We start from the raw sequence: 18,232 nt of genomic DNA, 5'->3' as shown, positions 1-18,232 counted from the left end.
TCAAAGGATGTCGTCAAAAGCCTGGGGGCCCAGGAAGAGACTTGTCACCGGGGCAGTGCCACCACCATAGAGAGCCCCTACCAGAGCAATGCGGAGCAGAAATGTTGGTTGGAGCTGCTGCAGAGAGTGCTCGCCAGGGCAATGCCTGTTGGAGCTGTGGAAATGAGGCCACTGCAGAGTCCCCACTAGGGCAATGCCTGTTGGAGCAGGACCACCACTGGGATCCCAGAACTGTGGAGTCACAGGCAGCATGCATCGCCCACCTAGGAAAGCTTCAGGCACCAGACTCCAACCCTAACATAAAAGCTGCCACAAGGGCAGGGCTGCCTGAGGCTTTGGGGCCCTACTTCTGCCCCAGTGTGTCCAGGAGGTGTCACACGGAGCCAAAAAAGATTATTCTCCAGCTTTAAGATGTACTTGGACTTGCTTGGGGCCTGTTACCCCTGTCTTATTGCCTATTTCTTTTCTCCCTTTTGGAATGCAAATGTGTACACAATGCTTGTTCCCACTGTTGTCTCTTGGAAGTAGATGACTTGTTTTGATTCTACAAGCTCATAGATGAGACTTTGTACATTTGAGTTGGTGCTGGAATGAGTTAAGACTTTGGGGCTATGGGGATGGAATGAATGTATTTGTATGTGAGAAGGACAGGAGTTTTGTGGGCCCAGGGGCAGGATGCTGTTTTGAATGTCTCCTCCAAAAACTCTTGCTGAAACTTAATCCCCAGTGTGGCAGTATTGAGAGGTGAGGCCTTCAAAAGGTGATTGGATCGTGAGGGCTCTGCCATTTGTGGATTAATAGATTATCATGGGAGGGGAACTAATGGCTTTATAAGAAGAGGAAGAGGGACCTGAGCTAGCCCCCTTGCCATGGAGATCCTGTGTCACAGAGAGCCTCCACCAGCAAGAAGACTCTCACCAGATGCGGCCCCTTGACTTTGACTTCTCAGCCTCTATAACTGTAAGAAATAAATTCCTTTTCTTTATAAATTGCCCAGTTTCAGGTATTCTGTAATAAGCAACAAGAAAATGGACTAAAACAACCACAAACTAAATGTTGGAGGGAACTTCAGAGACCATGTTAACTGATATTTTTCACAGATGAGGAATTTAAGACCCAGAGAGGTAACATCAGAATTGGCAACCTGTGCCCATGGGGTAAAACAGAGCTGTGCACCCAGCACACACGGGACAGGGGAAAGGGTGGGAGAGACAGGCAGTGGACCACTGGATAGGTTCCAAGATATGGATGGAGTTGGCATGTTGGCTCTAACCACATGGTCTTCTCCCTGCCACCTCTAGCCCCTGTTGTCCTCAGGGGACCCAAGTCCTATCCATTTTCCTTGGTGATGGAGGCATGTCCCAAGCATTAAGGTCCCCAGCCTCTTGGTATTATTAGTGGCTTCCTGGTTTCTCCCTACCACCTCCACACCTCAGGCAGGAAGTGACTTCAGAGCAGCAGGATGCAGGTGGCTCCGGAGAAACTTCATGAAGTCACTGGATCCTACACAATGAGCCGGAAGGCAAGGGCAGGGAAGGGGAGAACAAGGACCATTTAAAATGTCTCATGGGATGGGACAGTGCAATGGGCACAGAATCCAAGATGTTATCCAGGAGGGAAGACCCCCCCTTTTCCAGCCCCCAGATATGCCCGCCTGCAAGAACTCAAGACACAGCAGGTGGCACAGAGAGGCTTCTTTATTCCAAGGATCTGATCTTGAAAGATAACATCTCAACCCCCAGGCATTGTCCACCTGCCCTTCCAGTCTGCTAAATAGAAGTTATGGTTCCTTCTAACATCTCTCCTCTGCCTTCCCTCCCTCTTTCAATTCTGCAATGGGGAGTGAAAGGGAAAGAGAGAATAGCTTTCTCTCTAGTCCCCAAGTGACAGCCACTAGTACTGACAAGATAAGTGAAGTTCCACTCCACAAATTCAAAAGTGCTTTTTACCCTCCACCCATATCCCATAATCAAATAGGTCCCAGGGCAACAAGTGGCAGGACTATAAATCAAGGCTTCATAGTATCATCTAACATTCCAGAGATTCCACCCAGCCTAGAGGCAACTCCACTCTAACTTCCTCCCTACCTGGCCTACACCAGAAACTGTACCCCTCAACCAACATCTTAATCCTACCTAGAAACTTAGTCAACTAGAACAGGCCTTTGGCCCATCAGCCAATCAATCTTTTAAATCCCTGATCCCAGTGACAATCCCGACCATAATACCAGACTACAGCAAACCCAGAATGGAACTCAGCCCCTTTTCTTTTTCTGTGGACAGTTCTAATGCATTCACTGGTCCCAGACAGGAATGCAGTGATGGGAAGACTGGGTCACAGACCCAGATTTTCTAAAGTAAGAAAGTTACCAAGCACTGTGACCTCTAGAGGCAAAGAAGTTTCTGGCATCTGGACACTTGCCAGAAGATGTCCAAAACCCAGTAAGGAAAGAAAGGGCTTGTCTCAGGTAGAGAAAACTCCAAGGAACATTCAAACCCAGATGCCTCTGCAGTAAAGGATGGGTCACAGCTCTTTACCATCTAATCAAGGTAAAGAGTTTCATAATTCTCCCCTGGATCGTAACATTCATAGAGACTGGGCAGAGTCAGAAAAGGTCACATCATCTCTGATAATGAATTTCCGATCTCTCCCCAGTGGAGTGATCGACTCAGTGCTAATAACAGGCCCTAGTGGGAGGATTACAGGCTCAGCTCAAGCCTCTACCATTATAGATGGGTACAGCAGAGCCAAACCCAGGTGACCAGATAAATGGACAGTTTAGATTTTGGACCATCTTTCAGGGGACTACCAGTCTCCACTTGCAGTGATGCAGAATCCAGCCCCTACACCCACAGCCTACAGGAGGCATTTATTACCTCCATTGAAGGCTCACCACAAAGCTTCCTATCACCGTTTAAGACAAGAGAAATGTCTATATCCAGTTCTAGCCTGCTAGAGAACGAACCTACAACATCCAGAACACCAGAGAGGCTTCCTGACCCCATTCCACAATCCAACAAGTTCCCGGAACTGCTCTAGGACAAATAAAGGTTCCAGACCTAGAATTGGAGGGACAGGATACAGAGAACCCCTTTTTCCATTTTACACAAGCCAACAAGCAAACAGGAGAAAGAACAATTCTAAAGATAAAACTATGACAATAATAATACACTCAAGGCAAAGGAGAGAGCCAAGTGCTAATATTCTCTGCCAGCAGAGCTGTGACCTCACCTTCTGTGTTTCGGGTCACTTTTGAACACACTCGTGGAAGAGGAAAGTGGGAAATGCAATAGAATGAAGGCCCTGGTGCCACCCAAAGGCTTCAATAAATTATATTTACAGATAAACTGAATGCGATGGGGGCCATGGGTGGACAGCTGTTCCCTTAAGGAAACCAGGTCTCCAGTCTCTCTCCTCCCCCACCCCCTAGCTAGCTCTCTCCTCAGAAACAATCTAGATTGTGGGGAAGAGGTTTTGACCAGCAAAACAGAGGCAGATCTAGCTGGGATCTGCCACCCCTGCTCTCCCCAGCAAGAAATTAAGGTGGCAGCAGTTTCTGATACCAGAGTGGACTTGCACACCCCCGTGCCCAAGCCTGACAGGGAGGCCAGGCCTGAGCCTGCAGCTTTTCCTGGCCCCCAGGAGCTAGGGCCCCCCCAGAATGTGGTAGTGCACTTTGGTGTTGGTAGCAGCTCCGTGTTTCTGGCGCAGATGCAGCCGCAGTTGACTCTTGTGCCGGAAATGCAGGCCGCAGGGGTCACACTGTGGGAGGACAGCCTGTCAGGGCCCTCTCTATCCACAACCACCTTTTAGGTGTTGAGCAAGAGGGAACTGTCCAGCTGTCCACTGAGAATTAGCTCTTGGGCCCTGACGTCCTCCTAAATCCTCAGGGCTGCCTAAGAGCTAGGTCCTGCCTTATTTAGCGGAAGTTTTCCCACCCATTAGCCTCTCTTTGGAAAAATATATGCCCAGCCCAAAGCATAACTTCTATACCTGTCCATCCCTACCCCAAGCCTCCGCCCCTTATCGACTCAGACTCTTCCATTTCGGAGAGATCTAGGGACAAGGCCTGTTCCTCTCAGAGCCCCGTCCCTAGGTAAAGGGTAGGTAATTCTAAGGTTTTGGGCCAGGCCAGGCCCGGTACCCACGTGGTAAGGCTTCTCTCCCGTGTGGATGCGAACGTGGCTCTTGAGGGTCTGTAGGTGGCGGAAGCGAGTCCCGCAGGTGGGGCAAGGATAGGGCTTCTCCCCAGTGTGGATCAGCACGTGAGCCCGCAGGTGTGCTACCTGGGAGGGGAGGAGATTTCAGACCACGCCTCTGGGAGGGGCAAACTCCTCCCTATTGGCCCGCCCCCCCCTTGAGATTTGCCTTTGAACCCGCTCAGAGGCTGGCTCTGTACCTGTACAAAGCGCGAGCCGCAAGTCTCACACTTATAGGGCTTTTCTCCGGAATGGATGCGGCTGTGCGTTTTCAGGTTAGCGGGCCGGTTAAAACGGGCGCCGCAGATGGAGCAGTGGTAGGGCTTTTCCCCTGGAGACAGGGGGGAAGGGAGGTCAGGGACTTTGCCCAAGGACAGCTGTAGGAGCAAGGTGAGGGCCCTGTCCTCTCCTACCTGTGTGCACTGTGCGGTGACTGGCCAGGTTGCCCTTGTATCGGAAGGCAGACCGGCAGAGCTGACACTTATACGGCTTGTCCTCGGCCAAGGGGTCCAGCCCTGATGAGCACCCTGCCACAGCCTCACAGTTCTGGCAGCTGAAAAATTCACTTCCTAGGAAGGGGGGTGGGTGACGACAATCATAGTTATTTAATAAGGGCTTCCTAGGTACCAGTGAATCCTCAGATCACACTGTAGTAGGTTTGTGTTTTTTTTTTTTTTTTTTTTTTTTTGAGACAGAGTCTCACTCTGTTGCTCTGTTACACAGGCTCGAATGCCATGGCGGCAGCCTAGCTCACAACAACCTCAAACTCCTGGGCTCAAGTGATCCTCCCGTCTCAGCCTCCCAAGTAGCTGGGACTACAGACAAGCATCACCACACCTGGCTAATTTTTTCTATTGTTAGTAGAGACGGAGGTCTTGCTCTTGCTCAGGCTGGTCTTGAACGCCTGAGCTCAAGCAGTCCTCCCACCTTGGCCTCCCAGAGTGCTAGGATTACAGGTGTAAGACACCGCACCTGGCCCAGCGGTGGGTTTTCTTTTCCCCAATTCACTATTAAGGCTTCTGGGGCTCTTTGACTTGCCCCAGGTTTAGTAAGAAGATGAACCAAGATCTGACTCTACATCTGTCTGATCCCAGAGTACTCAGCTAATCCTCTTCCATAGTGGTGGTGGCAGGTGGAGGCCCCTGCTAGTGGGTGAAGGTCTCTGTTTCTCCTCCCATCTTGCACCACTCTGGATAACAGCCTGCCAGAGAGGCCCTGGCAAGGGCCTGGGCCGATCACTCAGCCATGAATCAGGATAGGCCAGAAATTTCCAAGCTTTACTGCTCATTGGAAGCACCTGGGAGCTTTAAGCACTATTGCTGCCTGGTCCCCACTTCCAGACATTCTGATCTATGGGGTGTGTCCTGGGCAATGGGAGTTTTAAAAGCTTCCTAGGTGATTCTAATTTCCAGTAAAGTTCAGGAACCATTGGAATGGTCTTTCCTGTGGTCCTTTGGCCCAAACTGGCCTGGAGCAGCCACGAGAAAAGCAATGAAATAGGGGCTCTTACCTGGTGGTGGACGAGTTCGCTCAGAGGGTGACCCAGTGGTCTCTTGAGTGTGGGGCGTGAGGAGATGGGGGGTATTGGCTGGAGTCCCACATTTTAACTGTACAGTGGCAGCAGTCACAGAGAACCTAGGCAGATGGTAAGGGTTAGGAGATTATATGGGGGGGGGAGGGATTCTCTACTGGAGAAGGCCTAGCCTCTGGCGGTGAGCTAGTATTGACCAATGAGCCACATCCATTGTGGTGCCAAAGTCCCACCCCACTGAATAAGCCTGTCCTCTGGCCAACTCCCTAAGGTGGGCTAGTGTCTCTGAAACCCATCCCTATCTCCCTGCATCCTGGCCTGGAAGGCCCAATGGCTCTTCCTCCTAGCTGAGGCCAGCCTCTACAAATTCTTAGGGTTCCAGATTCTGTACCTGCTCTGGGGACCAGGAATGGGTCCTTCTTCGCTGCTGCTGCTGCTGGAGGCCTCATCTCCACTGGGGAGCCTGGCTTGGGGACAAGGTTGACCAGAACTCTTTTCCCCCACCAGGCTCCCTGCTTGGGAGGCCTGAGAGTTCAGCACAATGTACTTGTACTTTTTCCAGTTGCAGGCCTTGGGGTCTGGGCTGACAGGACTGGTGGGGCCTTGACTGCAGCTTCGAGACTCGGTAGGTGGGTCTGGGTGTCCTTCGGAGCGCCTGGGACTGTCTGGTGGAGGAGCCGTTGGGGGGATGGGGGGTTCTGCTTCCAGGGGTTGCAGGGAGATGCCCAGAGGTTCATAGCTGGGAAAAGTGTGATGGACATTAGTGCCATTTCCTAGTCTCCGCCTTTGCCCTTGACACCTGGCGCGTCAACTCACCAACGGAGAATACGAGTCTGGGTTCCCTCACCTGGCCTGGATGAAGCGGTGGCATGCTTGGACCACGTGTTCCATCTGCAAGTAGGTGGCAGCTGCAAGGACGGCTGGTGCAGTGGCCGGAGAGAGGCGCAGGCGCGAAGTGTACATGAAGTCCAAAAGAGTAGTGAAGCCTCTGGCTTCGGGGCCCCCGGGCAGAGAGAGCACGTCCACTCCCACTCCCGCACGGCCCCGAAAAATTGAATAGAAGAAGCCACTGGAGAAAGGGCAGATAGGTCACGGTAGGGGCTGGGGAACCAAGGTAGACACGGGCCACTTTAAAATCCCCGCCCCCTGAAAATCCCCGCCCCTAATTCCAGGACGCTCCGCTTCATGCTTTGAAAGGCTTGGCTTCGGATTCCCACTCAGCAGCCTATGGCTCCGCCCCTTTCCATTTGGTCCCGCCCCACCCCCAGAGGCCCCACCCCTAGAACCTGCAGGCGATAAGAACTGCCTTGTGCGCTCTGAGGGCTTGCCCGCCAACTAGCAGCGTGACGTCAGTGAGGATCCCGCGCAGGCGCAGCTCATTCAGATTGCCCAGCACGTCGGAGGAGTGGCGAGTGAACTCGCGGACATAGCCCAGCGCTCCCTCCGGGGTAGCGGTGGAACCCATAGCGACGCAGGCCTGCAGATGCCGTGGATAGGGCTCAGGGACCAGGCTGTCCTAAGACGCTTCCCTTTTCCTCCGCTTGCCTTTTCCTCCCGAGGTGCAGGTAGAGCCAGGGCCTCCAGCCCCCGGTGCCGGCACCGGCAGCATCACTCTTAATTCATCTTGTTCATTCTGCCCTCAACTACACCGTCGCTCTCTTCCCTCTTCTAGATCGCACAGCAATTGGAGCCAGTTCCCACATTGCTGCGCTGTTAACTGGCAAGCGTGGAGAATCAGGCACCCAGCGCCCTTAGTTCGACTCCTAGTGCCCCTCCAGCACCCCCACACCCCTCTGCTCCGCTGCGCGCTAAAGTCTCAGGTATCCGACCCTGCCTAGAGACCCCACACGACCGGCGGTCCATAGCCCTCCAAATCCCAGTCGAATCTCTCTTCCCCGAACTATGGAATTCTGTTCTTCCTACCTGGTCCCCAGTCCCTAGTTTAGCCCAATGTCTGGGACTCAAGTCTTCCTACCATCAACAAGCCCCAACCCTTCTCGAGGACCCAGGAGTCTGGCTCCCTCAGTCTCCCGTTCTTACCCCCGTCCTGCAGGGGCTGCGGCTTCTCTTCTTAAGGGGGCGGGGTCTCTCTCCCCTCTTGGCCTCGGGCTCCTTTATCTGGCCGGGATGTCGGGGGCGGGGGTGGAGGTGGGGTGAACGCCTGGGTCTGTATCCTTCCTTCCTCCCTCGCTCTCCAGATGGCGAGCCCAGGGCGGGGTCCCGGTCTCGAGGGCGGGACCTCAGAAACGCGAGGTGGTCGTAACGTATGGGGTGTTGGGTCACTGAAAGTGGAAACAGGGATGGGGACCTTGGAATTGGAGAGGAGGTTAGGGATATCAAGGTTGAAAATCGGGCAGCCTGAGTCGTCGGAGGGCCTGGGCCAGCGAAGATTGGTGTGTTTACTTTTGGAAGGGGGTGCCCGAAGCCTGTTGCAGGAGAAAGTGAATGTATCAGAACTTCCCGATCCAATGTACTGTGTTAAGGGAGAAAAGGGGGAGCCCAAGGAGCCACCAGGTTTGGGGAGGCGATAGTGGGCTCCTGTGGGAGCATGTGGTGTGAATGACAGGCTCCTCTAGAGGGGCCTACAAAAAAGGGGTGGGTGCTATGACCGGGCGGGGTAGGGAGAGGGCGGATATGATTTCTAGTTCGTTTCCTTCCATTGTCCTGCGACCGGACGGCTACGCCAGCTGCTTCCCCTCGAGGAGGTGGGGAAAGCCCCGAGGTGGGGGAGGCGAGAGACGCTCAGGAGACCTAGGCGTCCGGCCTCTCGCTCCTGACTCTCTTTTGAATCCTTTTAGGGATCCAGAAAGACGGACTCCCGCCCCAAGCCCGCTCGCTCTCCCCCAATCCCAGCTCACTGGGCACCCGCCCGTCGGCTACGCTTTGAGGCTGGCGGGACGCCGGGGTCCAGCGCGGCAAGTAGGCAAAGCTCGGCAATGCGCGGCTCCCTCCACGAGGGGGCGGGCGAGAGCTAGCCTCGCCTCGCCCCGTCGTCTCCACCCTGCTGGGGGTGCCCTCAGACCCCGGCGCAGGATCGATTCGGTCTGGGCGGTTGAAACCTTCGGCCTCCTCCCCTTTGCGCTAGTTTATTTTGCACCTCTGTCTCCTAGGAGGGAACTAGGGTTGGGCGGAGGGGACCGAGGGGACATTCGCCTCAGGCTGGGGTTCCTACCTGAGGTGAGAAGTCCACCGGCTTTGGGAGCGAGGGGAGTGGGGGGGACAAGAAGCGGGGCCTGAGCCTGGGTGCACAGGATTTTCTTTTCTAATCAAGGTAGAAACTACTATCCCGATGGCTTTGGAGGTGAATTTTTATTGAACATGAATAGGAAAATTGGGTGGAGTAAACAGCAAGGAAAACAGGGAAGAGGGGTCAGGAGAGGCCTGACAACCCTAATTTTCAGTCCCCAATCTGAGAGATAGGCGTGGGTCACACCCTCATATTTTGTTTGGGGAGACTTTGCGGGGAGGCAAGGCTCATCTGGAGAAGAGGGGCTGGAGCTGACTCCAGCTGCAAAGCAGAAGTTCCTGGGATTTGGGCCCAGGAGAGTATACAGTGGACCAGGAATGACTGACCATTGTCCATGGAGCTGGATATGCAGGCCTGAGCCCTCCCCTGCGTGTCTTTATTTGAGTGCATGCAAGAGCAGCTGAGAAACTGGGAATTGGAGAGGACTCAGTATTCAGGATGGTGAAGTGGCTTTGAGATATGAGGGTTACTTTGGTCTCTGCCCAGTTTGGAGGTAGGAACTAGACTAGGGTCTCCCTTTGATATCAGGGTGGAGTGTTAGCTGGTCAGTTGCCAGGTGCCTGTTTATTATGGAGTGTTGAGTTGATGCGATTGTTAGGGTCATTGGGGGCTGCATTCAGCCTTGAGGGCCTTTGGTAACTTTGAGGCACAGGGTTGATTTTGAAGCTACATTAGTTCTGGGGGTTCTGATGCCCACAATTTGGAGACTGTGCTTATCTCTGTCATCCTGGACTATCAGGAGAGCCAAAGTACTCATGCTGGTTTTGGGGTGCAGTCTGTTTTGGGGTACCATATAAGTTTCAAGACTCAGATTAGATTTTGGGGGACATGAAATTTAGTTTAAAGTTTTTAAATTAGTTTGAGGTGGAACATAGCAGGAAGCTGGAAGCAAGTTTGACAGTTTTCTGTGATTTGGGGGTCCCAGGAGGTGGAAGCAGTTTTATATTTGAATCTTGTGGAAACTCAATTTGATGGGGGGATATTCCTGTGTATGCATGGCTAGCCAAGAAGCTTTTTCTGGGGGGAGAAACAAGGTGAAGACCCCCAGGGTAGGAGACTAAAATTTTGGGGTGTCCTTATTTGGGGGTGTTTTGTCACTCTTTGGGTACTTTTGGTGAAGCTGAGGGATGGATAATAAGACTGATTTGAGACTTGACTTAATTTGGAGCACAATTCTGGTTTGGGATATCTTTTGCTTATAGCTCCCTCTCACCCCAGATTCTAGGAATTTCTTTCTTTAGTGAACCCCCAAATAAGCCCAGGACTTAAAGGGAGAAACCTGGAAGGGGTGGTGTCTCCTCTTATTACTATGTGGCCTGGATAGATCTGAGGAGAAAAGGCAGTTTCAGACTCCGAACCCCAATTTCTTAAGGGAGCACACCTTAATTTGGGGAAAGGTGGAGGAAATGGGGTGTCTCTTGGCAAAGTGGACACCCTTGACCAGGGCAGTGATGCTGGAACTGTGGCAAGGAGGGGTGGCAGTGGGGTACAAGGAGGTGATCCCTGTACCCTGGTTTTCTAGGACAAGAGCCCCAAACAGAAAGCAGAGGACTGGGAGTGTGGGTGAGATGAGGGGGGAGGGGTTCCCAACGGCAGCAGGGGCTAGAGGGTAACCCAGGCCAGCTCTTCACGCCTGGGTCCCTGCTTTCCTCGGCTCTCCTCCCCTCTCTCCCTCCCACCGCCCACCCCCCCAACCCAAGGAAAAAAAACTGCCTGTGCAACAGCAATGGCAGATTCCAATCCTCCAGGCTTTCCTAAACCACCACCGAGACCAGCCGGGGGGGAGGGGAAGGGAGGATCGGGCTTTCCTGCTTCCTTAAGATAGGGGCAATGAGCTTGACCTCCTGGCCCCTAGTCCTTTGAGGAGTGCCCCCCGGTCTGGAAGCCAGGTGTCTTGGACCCTAGCCCCCGAGCGGGGGGGCCTGGAGAGACGGGGAGGAGGAAGGAGGGAGTGACTTCCAAAATTGGCATCGGGACAGAGCAGGGCTGGCGGGAGGCAGGCAAAAGACGGAATTTTCCTGAAAAAACGGGGGTATCTGAGGACCCCAAATTTGGGGAGCTAGTCCAGGACCGTCCTCCCAACACCCTAGATTTTTTTGGGATTTTTTGGGGACCCTGGGACCCCTCTAGATGGGGTGAGGAATGTAGTGTTGGGGGAATCTGACTGGGGCATTGCAGCTGCCTCTCCCGCCGAGTTGGAGACGGATGGGCTGGGACGGGTTTTGGGGGGGTGTCCCCAATTCTGACTGGGAGTGGAGGAACCCCCTCCTGAGCTCTCTTGTGGGGGTCCCTCCTCCCCAGGGCACTCCCCAGTCCCTGAGCCAGCCGAGAGGAAGGAGGCCAGCGATGCGACTGGGGCAGCTCCTTTCTCCTGCACCCCAAATGTGAGGGATGCACCCCAAATTTTGCTCCTTTCAAAATAGGGGACCAGGATCTCAGGGGAGAGTAGCTGAGGTAAGTGGGGAGGAAAGTGTCCCCTGTTTTCAGGAGAGACGTGGCGGTTGGGGGGGAGGTTTGGAGGTGCGTGCTGGGGTGGGGTTGGGCTTTGTCAGTCTTGGAATTGGGGGGATGATTGGAGAGGCTTTCTCTTATACCCCTAAACTACAGCCCCCCAGATGGAAACCAAAAGCTGAGACCAGAGAGCCCCCAACATCCCCAGCCGTTAGGATAGTGTTTGATTTCTCTTTCACCCCCACAAAGGCTCTGCCGAGGGTGGGAGCTGGGGGCAGCTGTTCTGGGGGCTAAGGAGGGTGAAGTGAGGAGCAGGAGGCCTTGGCAGGATTTGATGTAGGACAGATAGGGGTCTCGGAGGAGGGGGTTTGGCATCCTTGGGGGCCTAAAATGACTGCTTACATACACCACCTTAGATCATTTTGATTGCTAAGAGTTTTGGGGGGTGTGTCGGAAGGGGGAGCGGTAAAAGGTGGGATGGGATATAGGAGGATAACTTTTGGGTGTTAGAGGGTATTATTTTGATTTGCAGAAGGGATTTTGGCCCTTGGATTTTGCTTTCTGGGGGGTGCTGTTTAAATATCAAGTCCTGGACAGGAGAAAAAGGCTGAGTGAAGGCCTAGGGTGGGGGGTGGGGAGAGGCATATTTGTCTCAGCTTAAACGTGGCTTTCTGGGGTGGGCCCGCCTGCCTGGGCCTGGTGATGGGCTGATGGAGGTTGTTGTGGGGGTGGGGCTGGGGTCCTGAGGGCCCGTGGGCAGTAGGAACAGCACTGGGGGTTGAGTACTGGCCCCCAGGTCCAAATGGCCCTCTTCCTGGGCCCTGCTGCTCCCCTTTCTCCCTGGCCTCCATTTCCTGCCTTTGGCCTCCATCTTGTGGCAGGCCCAGGGCCCAGGGCGACTTCCGGCCCCCCTCTCCCAACCGTGTTCCGGCCCCACCACCTCTGGACTGCCAACTCCCAACCCTGCTGTCCTTGGCCCTCTGTCTCTCCTTGCTTTTCTCTTGGGTTCTGACCCAGGGAGGGGAGGAACGGACACAGGAAGCCTTGGGTCTCTGCCCTTGCTGAGTCGGGAGGCAGTTTGTTGGTCCCCTACAGTCACTCCCTATTTCTTCTGCCTGACCCCACCCTAGGGATCTCCTGAGCTGAGTTCCTACAGAGGGAAGATGGTCCAATCTTATTACACTGTGAGCTCATCCCCTTCCAGTTGCTGCTCCAGGACTGAGGTTCCTGTCCCTGGTTCCTGGTTTTCCCCAACTGATTTGGGGGCCATGTTTGCCTTGTAAGCCTTCTCTATCTCCCTGCTCTTGGTGGTGGTGGTGGGATCTTCCCACCACTGTCTTGTGCTGTCTTCCTCTCAACCCAGCCCAGTCCTGCTCCCGCCCCAGCAGCACACTGTGGTTTGTACGGCACTGTGGCCACGTCCAAACCACACTGTGGTGTTAGAGCGAGGGTGGGGGAGGCACCGCTGAGGCTTGGCCCTGGGAGGCCATCCTGGAGAAGCAAAACAAAAAACACCTGGGGCCTTGTGACAAACTTCTTTCGAGTGGGGATAAAGGGGGTGGGGTGTGAAAGCACTGGAAACTGCCCCTCTAAAATCCCCAGGGTAGTCTCAGGAATACTGTTGGCCAGAGACCTTGGGAGTAAGTTCTGCCACCAGGGAGCAAAGTGGAGTCTTTGTTGCCCACACCCAGCTCCCCTGGCTCTAGCAGCACAGAAATATTGGCACTGGGAAGCGAATCTGCCAATATTGGCTGTGCTGCTCCAGGCAGGGTGGCGAGAGCTACTGAGGGCTGAGGAGAGAAGAGGGAACAGCCCCTCTCCTCTTAATAATGTTTAGCAGACAGCACCAAGCTGAGAGGGAAATCTTTATTGTTTTCTGTATAAAAATGTCCATCAGATGGAGGGCAAAGGGGTTGGGGGCAGACGCTTATACAGGAACAGCAAAGTGGACAGCCCCAGCAGCTTTTTGGCCCTCTCGTGTGCAGGCCTTGCTCAGAGTCCCAGGCAATCCACAGGTCCAGGGTGAACAGTGAAAGAGGTCAGAGGTGGCAGGCTCAGCGGGAGAGTAGAGGAGGATCAGCAGAGGTCATGAGAAGGCCAGAATCCAGGGTCAGGCTGTCTGGAACAGGAAGTAAAATGGGCCGAGATGGAGGGAGCCCCAAGCATGCTTCCAAGACAACACCCACCTCCCGAAAGCACCCTGCTACTTACTGACCCAATCCCCTGCACTATGTATGGGAGCACCTTCTCTTCCAAAGCCCCTGTACAGGGGAGGGACTCCTTCTGAGACCCTCCCCTACCATCAAGGTGAGCACTTCCTCCCCAACCCCTTTGGCTGGTGTAGGAGGAGGAGGACTCCTACCCTGGTCGAAGTTGAGTTTCTTGGCTGGAGGAGTTTCTCCCAGCCCTTCAATATCCACCAGGTCACTGTTGGCGTCAGAGTCGTTGAGAGCACTGAGTGTCACATCTGGGAGGAGGGCATAAGCTAGATTCTAGGTTCCTCTGACTGCCCCCACTCCCAGCTTCCCAAAGCTTCATCTCCCCCACCCCTCTGCCCCTCTCTGAGAACCTCCACAGGGACAGGAAGAGAGATTTGTCCTCATTTGACCTAGGCCCAATTCTCTCACTGAACCTCAGATGGGACCTTTAAGCCTTAGGCAGCAACTCCACAGCCCTCACCAGCCTTCTGTTTCTTTGTGGGGGGACCCCCGGCCTCAGGGACACTGGAGCTGCTGGGTGGAGGGGCAGCTGGAGGAGGTGACAAGACACCAGATCCCACTTTCTTGGGCCCTTTCTTGGGTGACTCAGCTGGAAGGGGGATGCCAGAATCTTCATATACCTTGCGTTTCACAGTGGCCTTTATCTGAGCCCTGAAGAGAAGAGAGAGCAGGTTAGGAATTAGTCATCAGAGAGGCTAAGGGAAGAAGGGAGGGGATAGGAATGGGTAGTGGGCCGCTCTGAAGGAATTCTGGGAGCCCCTTACTACGAATCCAGGTCAGGGCCCCAACCCATTGGTAGGGTTCTCATTTTCCTGAAGCTCTGCAGTCACTCAGGGTGGAAGAAGTGTGAGAAGTGGAAAGGCCTGTCCTCTAATTCTCTTCTAGGAAAGATACATGGATGTTGCAGGCCACCAGATAAGGCTTGGTGATTTATAGGTAGATTGGGACTGATTAGTAGATCCTGATCAACTAGTTCAGAATCACAATATCCCTGGGAATACGGCAGTAAGGTCTCAAAAGATCTATATAAATAATCAGGGAATTCCCATTATCAAATACAGTAATTGAGTTCTCAGGCAACCAAAAATCAAATTCTTGTAAGGTCCTGATTACCTCAGCATTTTAGGAACTTCTGACCAGTTATGACAATTCTATTCTTTCAGTCCTCAAGGGGATTCTAACAAAACTAGCAACAAAGTAGGAAAGATGAGTTGGAAAGGAGTTCTGAGGAAGGCGGAACAATGGGTAAGGAGGAAGAAAACTGCCCACCCCCCTTTCTCTGCCAGCCACCCTCCCTCACACTGTCCGTTCCTTGATGACACAGCTGATGTGATTAAGATCGTCCCCAAATCGCTTCACAGCAGCCCTCAGCATCTCTATCTCCGTCTCCGTCCACTTCGCACTGTCAGAAGGGGAGAGGGGGGATAGCAAAAATGGGAGGAGGGGTGTGGAGCCAGCCCACAGGCTATGCATTCCACAGCCTACCAGCCTCCTCCTCCCAATCTCTGGGGCCCCTTCCGGGGATGCATAAAGAGGTCCTCCTTAAAAAAAAAAAAAAAAAAAAAGCTCTTAAGGCCCTGTGGGAACCCTGAGGATCCCCAACCACATGAAATCACATCCTCTACTTTAGAACACCCCTCTCCTACATCAACGTGAAGTTACTGCTGTAAACAGCACACGATTCAGTAAGTAGGGGCCTGACAAATAGAACCCCTCAACACTGCACATAGTCCGCGGGAATTCCATATGAGCTGGGGTGAGTGGTAGTGGTGGTGGTTTGTGGTTTGCTGGTTCGCAGCAGAGTACAACTGTGAACATGAGTCCGGGTTATGGACCTCAGTCTGTATTTTTATCTGTCATTCATTCCTTCATTCAACAATCATTTGTTAACACCTACTCTGCGCTGTGCCAGGCACAAAGAGAAATTAACATCTGTCCCTGTCTTAGAAAGGGTCCGTGTCTGTGACTGAGTCCACACTTTCGCTCTCAGTGTCCACGTCCCCCGTCCGGGCTCACGTACCCAGCAGGGGAAGAGTCGGCCACAGGATGCAGTTGCATCGTCAGCTCCCCAAGCTTGGTGAAGGCGGCGCCTGCCGCGGAGAAGATCTCTCCGACCTGGGGGCGGGGCAGCGTTACGGGGGGCAGGCGCACACCCCCCGCGCCGTCCCGCCCGGAGCCCCTAGCCCCACCCCAGGCTCGGCTCCCGCCCGGGGCGGAAGAGCCCAGAGCCAAGTGGGGGGACCCGCCCTCCCGTGGCCGCCAGGGAGCGCTGTCCGCGAGGGAGGTCGAACCTTTGTGGACGCTGACGTCATGGCTCCACGCGCCTCCTCACGGAGACGCCGCCGCCGCCGCCGCCGCCGCCACCACCACCACCGCCGTCGCCACCACGCGAGCCGGGTCCTCAGAGAGCCCGGCGACTGAAAAAGCTCCGACCCCCGCGCAGGAAGTCCCTCCCTCCCCGCAGCTGATTGGTTCAAGCCCGGCCGCTCCCCGCCTCATCATTCACGGTTGTAGACCGCCTTGGCGCTCCAAGGGAAGGAGAGGTGGAAGCCACCGCCTCACTTCCGGCTGGCTTCACTGCACTTCCGTCCTGGGGTTTGGAGTCCCGTTGAGGCCGCCCTCCAGCCGCAGCCCCGTGCTCGCCCCCTCACCCAAGCACAGACGAGGCTTACGAGAGCAGATTCTCTTTATTGTGGTACGAGACAAAGCGAGGGAGCTGGAGAGACAGTGAATGGCCGGCCCGAGTGCGAACAAGGGATTCAGTCTCTCGTCAGGGAAGCCCAGTCCCTCAGAGGGCGCTAGAATGGGTGGGACGCGACCCAGGTGAGGGGGTGGAAGGAGTCTTTAAATAGAGGAGGGGGCTGGAGAGTGGAAACCGGACCGCGCTCTAGCGCACCATGTACTCCTTGCGCTTATTGAGCCGAACTTGGCAGAAAGAGAAGCCTCCGAGGAGGAGGTAAAGGCCCGCGGCGATGAAACAGTTGTAGCTGACTTGCTCGTAAAGGTTGTATATGTTCTGGGGGCCATTCCTGGAGGTGGGGATTAGACGGAGAAGTGTCAAACATTAATAGCAGCCAACACTTAGTGAGCTCTGACCATGTGCCAGACACACCGTTCTAATCGTTTTTAGATGCATTATTCAATCTTCTTGACCACCCTATATGATGAGTTCTACTATAAGATCCATTTTGCAGAGGTGGACTGAGGTACAGATAAGTAAAATACCTAAACAGGCCACACCTAAAGCGGTGGGTTTAGGATGGCTGCTGAGTTCCCAAGACTGGTTCCCAAGACTGCTACAAACTGCATTCTGAAGAAAGCAGTTCTCCTCTGTCAGTTCCCTAACCTCGGTGCCCCAAGCACCCACCCTCCCGGGCACAAGTCTGTCCCCAGTCCCGCCTCCCCCACCTGACTACTTACTCAAAATCTTTCTCCGTGAAGGGAACATCCTCAATTAACACAGCGGAATGGACGTTGAAAAATATTCCGAGCATTATCTGAAAAATGGGAATGGCTAGGTTGTTGAATTCAGGCACCTGGCCTCCCGGTCACGCTCTAAACCCCTCCTATTTCTAATGTTGCCACAACACCTGGGCCTGGGATTAACCAGAACAAGGTAGGATTAGGAGTGGTTGTTGCTGGATTCGGACTCGGCCACCTGGAATAGGGTTTGAGGTGGTGACATTGACAATGGCTCGGGCAATGGCAGGAATAGTGAGCAACCTTTCCCGGGAACCCAAGTTATCCCCTCCCCAGAGGCGTCATTATCACGGGACAGTGCGGAAGAGGTGAGGAAGAACCGCCACTTCTTAAGAGTATTTCTTCTCGAAGTGCGGGCAGGATAAAGTCCTGGACGAACAAGGCCCAGCCATCCATTTCGGTTACAAGCACCCCCTTTCCCCCAATATCCTCCATTTAACTCAAGCATCTCTCAGAAACCCAGCTCTTCTTTTTCTTACCTTGAGGGGTTTCCACACTTACCAGCCCCAGCTCCTCCCATTCCAGACTTCATCCCCCCACCCCGCTCCAGTTCCCATTTTTCAATCTCAGTTCTGCCTTGTTCTCCCGCGGCCAGCAGACCAACCAGCTCCAGCTTGCCTGCTGCCTTCTAAGGCCCGGAATTTCCTAGCCTTCCAACCCTCCAACCCCGGAGCCCCTCAGGCCCGCTCCGATTCTCGCCGGGGGAGGGCCCCTCACCAACATGATCACTCCCCAGGCGCTGAGCACTATGCCGCAGGCGGCCAGCTTCGGCCCACAGCACAGGAGCGACGCCATGTAGAAGGGAGTCCGGGGGTCCTCTAGGGGTGAGCCGGGTGGAAAGGCGGTGAGAGGAAGCCCTGGATGCGCTTGGAGGGCTGCGGAGAGGGAGTGGCCTCTGGCCCCAACCATCATGCTGGGGGTGGGAGGGGGGCGGCTGCAGGGAACGCCAGGCACCTCGGAGTCCTCTCGGGGCTTCTGCGGGAGGAGGCGGTGTCTGGAACCCAAGCCGCTGTTCGAAAGCCCTTAACTGACCCATGTAGCTGGGGCGCGAGTATTGGAAGAGGGCCTCGAGTTTCTTGGTCTTCCCCCGACTCCAGGTTGAAAT

The 18,232-nt window shown here is 54.4% G+C and overlaps 3 protein-coding genes and 1 long non-coding RNA gene across 7 annotated transcripts; 1 reads left to right on the top strand and 3 right to left on the bottom strand.

The window, feature by feature from the left end:
- Positions 1-1,701: 1,701 nt before the first annotated feature.
- On the bottom strand, positions 1,702-7,817 carry BCL6B (BCL6B transcription repressor). Its single transcript, XM_069483277.1, has 9 exons — positions 7,771-7,817; positions 7,017-7,207; positions 6,578-6,799; positions 6,122-6,469; positions 5,710-5,834; positions 4,613-4,768; positions 4,400-4,530; positions 4,149-4,286; positions 1,702-3,762 (listed from the first exon to the last, which is right to left on the bottom strand). The coding sequence occupies exons 2-9, from the start codon at positions 7,193-7,195 to the stop codon at positions 3,646-3,648; spliced, it is 1,416 nt and encodes a 471-aa protein (XP_069339378.1). The 5' UTR covers positions 7,196-7,207; positions 7,771-7,817; the 3' UTR covers positions 1,702-3,645.
- Positions 7,818-11,153: 3,336 nt separating this feature from the next.
- On the top strand, positions 11,154-15,005 carry LOC138392483 (uncharacterized). Its single transcript, XR_011234931.1, has 3 exons — positions 11,154-11,431; positions 13,414-13,735; positions 14,811-15,005. It is a non-coding gene; the product is annotated as an uncharacterized lncRNA (long non-coding RNA).
- Positions 13,477-16,141, bottom strand: BACC1 (BPTF associated chromatin complex component 1). 4 transcript variants are annotated; one of them, XM_069483274.1, is made up of 6 exons: positions 15,939-16,140; positions 15,668-15,762; positions 14,948-15,049; positions 14,108-14,298; positions 13,791-13,895; positions 13,477-13,543 (listed from the first exon to the last, which is right to left on the bottom strand). In XM_069483274.1, the coding sequence occupies exons 1-6, from the start codon at positions 15,957-15,959 to the stop codon at positions 13,539-13,541; spliced, it is 519 nt and encodes a 172-aa protein (XP_069339375.1). In that variant the 5' UTR covers positions 15,960-16,140; the 3' UTR covers positions 13,477-13,538. The 4 variants fall into 4 exon arrangements, with proteins under 4 accessions (XP_069339375.1, XP_069339374.1, XP_069339377.1 ...); XM_069483273.1 differs by having other exon boundaries at positions 13,483-13,547; positions 15,939-16,141; XM_069483276.1 differs by lacking the exon at positions 13,791-13,895 and having other exon boundaries at positions 13,483-13,547; positions 15,939-16,141.
- A 143-nt stretch (positions 16,142-16,284) lies between these two features.
- Positions 16,285-17,952, bottom strand: RNASEK (ribonuclease K). The gene is made up of 3 exons (XM_069483272.1): positions 17,845-17,952; positions 17,068-17,144; positions 16,285-16,676 (listed from the first exon to the last, which is right to left on the bottom strand). The coding sequence occupies exons 1-3, from the start codon at positions 17,920-17,922 to the stop codon at positions 16,535-16,537; spliced, it is 297 nt and encodes a 98-aa protein (XP_069339373.1). The 5' UTR covers positions 17,923-17,952; the 3' UTR covers positions 16,285-16,534.
- Between the last annotated feature and the right edge of the window lie 280 nt (positions 17,953-18,232).

The sequence above is a fragment of the Eulemur rufifrons genome, chromosome 9, assembly GCF_041146395.1.
Source record: "Eulemur rufifrons isolate Redbay chromosome 9, OSU_ERuf_1, whole genome shotgun sequence".
Classification (NCBI taxonomy): Eukaryota; Metazoa; Chordata; class Mammalia; order Primates; family Lemuridae; genus Eulemur; species Eulemur rufifrons.
This window is presented reverse-complemented; position numbering and strand designations above follow the sequence as displayed.

Excerpts from the sequence above, each read along its gene's own strand:
- BACC1 (XM_069483273.1), bottom strand. The coding sequence starts at position 15,959 with ATGACGTCAGCGTCCACAAAG. Across the intron at positions 15,763-15,938 it reads TGACGTCAGCGTCCACAAAG|GTCGGAGAGATCTTCTCCGC; the intron begins GTTCGACCTCCC and ends CCCCGCCCCCAG. Across the intron at positions 13,896-14,107 it reads CACAAAGAAACAGAAGGCTG|ATGTGACACTCAGTGCTCTC; the intron begins GTGAGGGCTGTG and ends CCCTCCTCCCAG.
- RNASEK (XM_069483272.1), bottom strand. The coding sequence starts at position 17,922 with ATGGCGTCGCTCCTGTGCTGTGGGCCGAAGCTGGCCGCCTGCGGCATA. Across the intron at positions 17,145-17,844 it reads CCTGGGGAGTGATCATGTTG|ATAATGCTCGGAATATTTTT; the intron begins GTGAGGGGCCCT and ends CCCATTTTTCAG. Across the intron at positions 16,677-17,067 it reads TTCACGGAGAAAGATTTTGA|GAATGGCCCCCAGAACATAT; the intron begins GTAAGTAGTCAG and ends CCCCACCTCCAG.
- BCL6B (XM_069483277.1), bottom strand. The coding sequence starts at position 7,195 with ATGGGTTCCACCGCTACCCCGGAGGGAGCGCTGGGCTATGTCCGCGAG. Across the intron at positions 6,800-7,016 it reads GCAGTTCTTATCGCCTGCAG|TGGCTTCTTCTATTCAATTT; the intron begins GTTCTAGGGGTG and ends CCCTTTCTCCAG. Across the intron at positions 6,470-6,577 it reads CACCGCTTCATCCAGGCCAG|CTATGAACCTCTGGGCATCT; the intron begins GTGAGGGAACCC and ends CACTTTTCCCAG.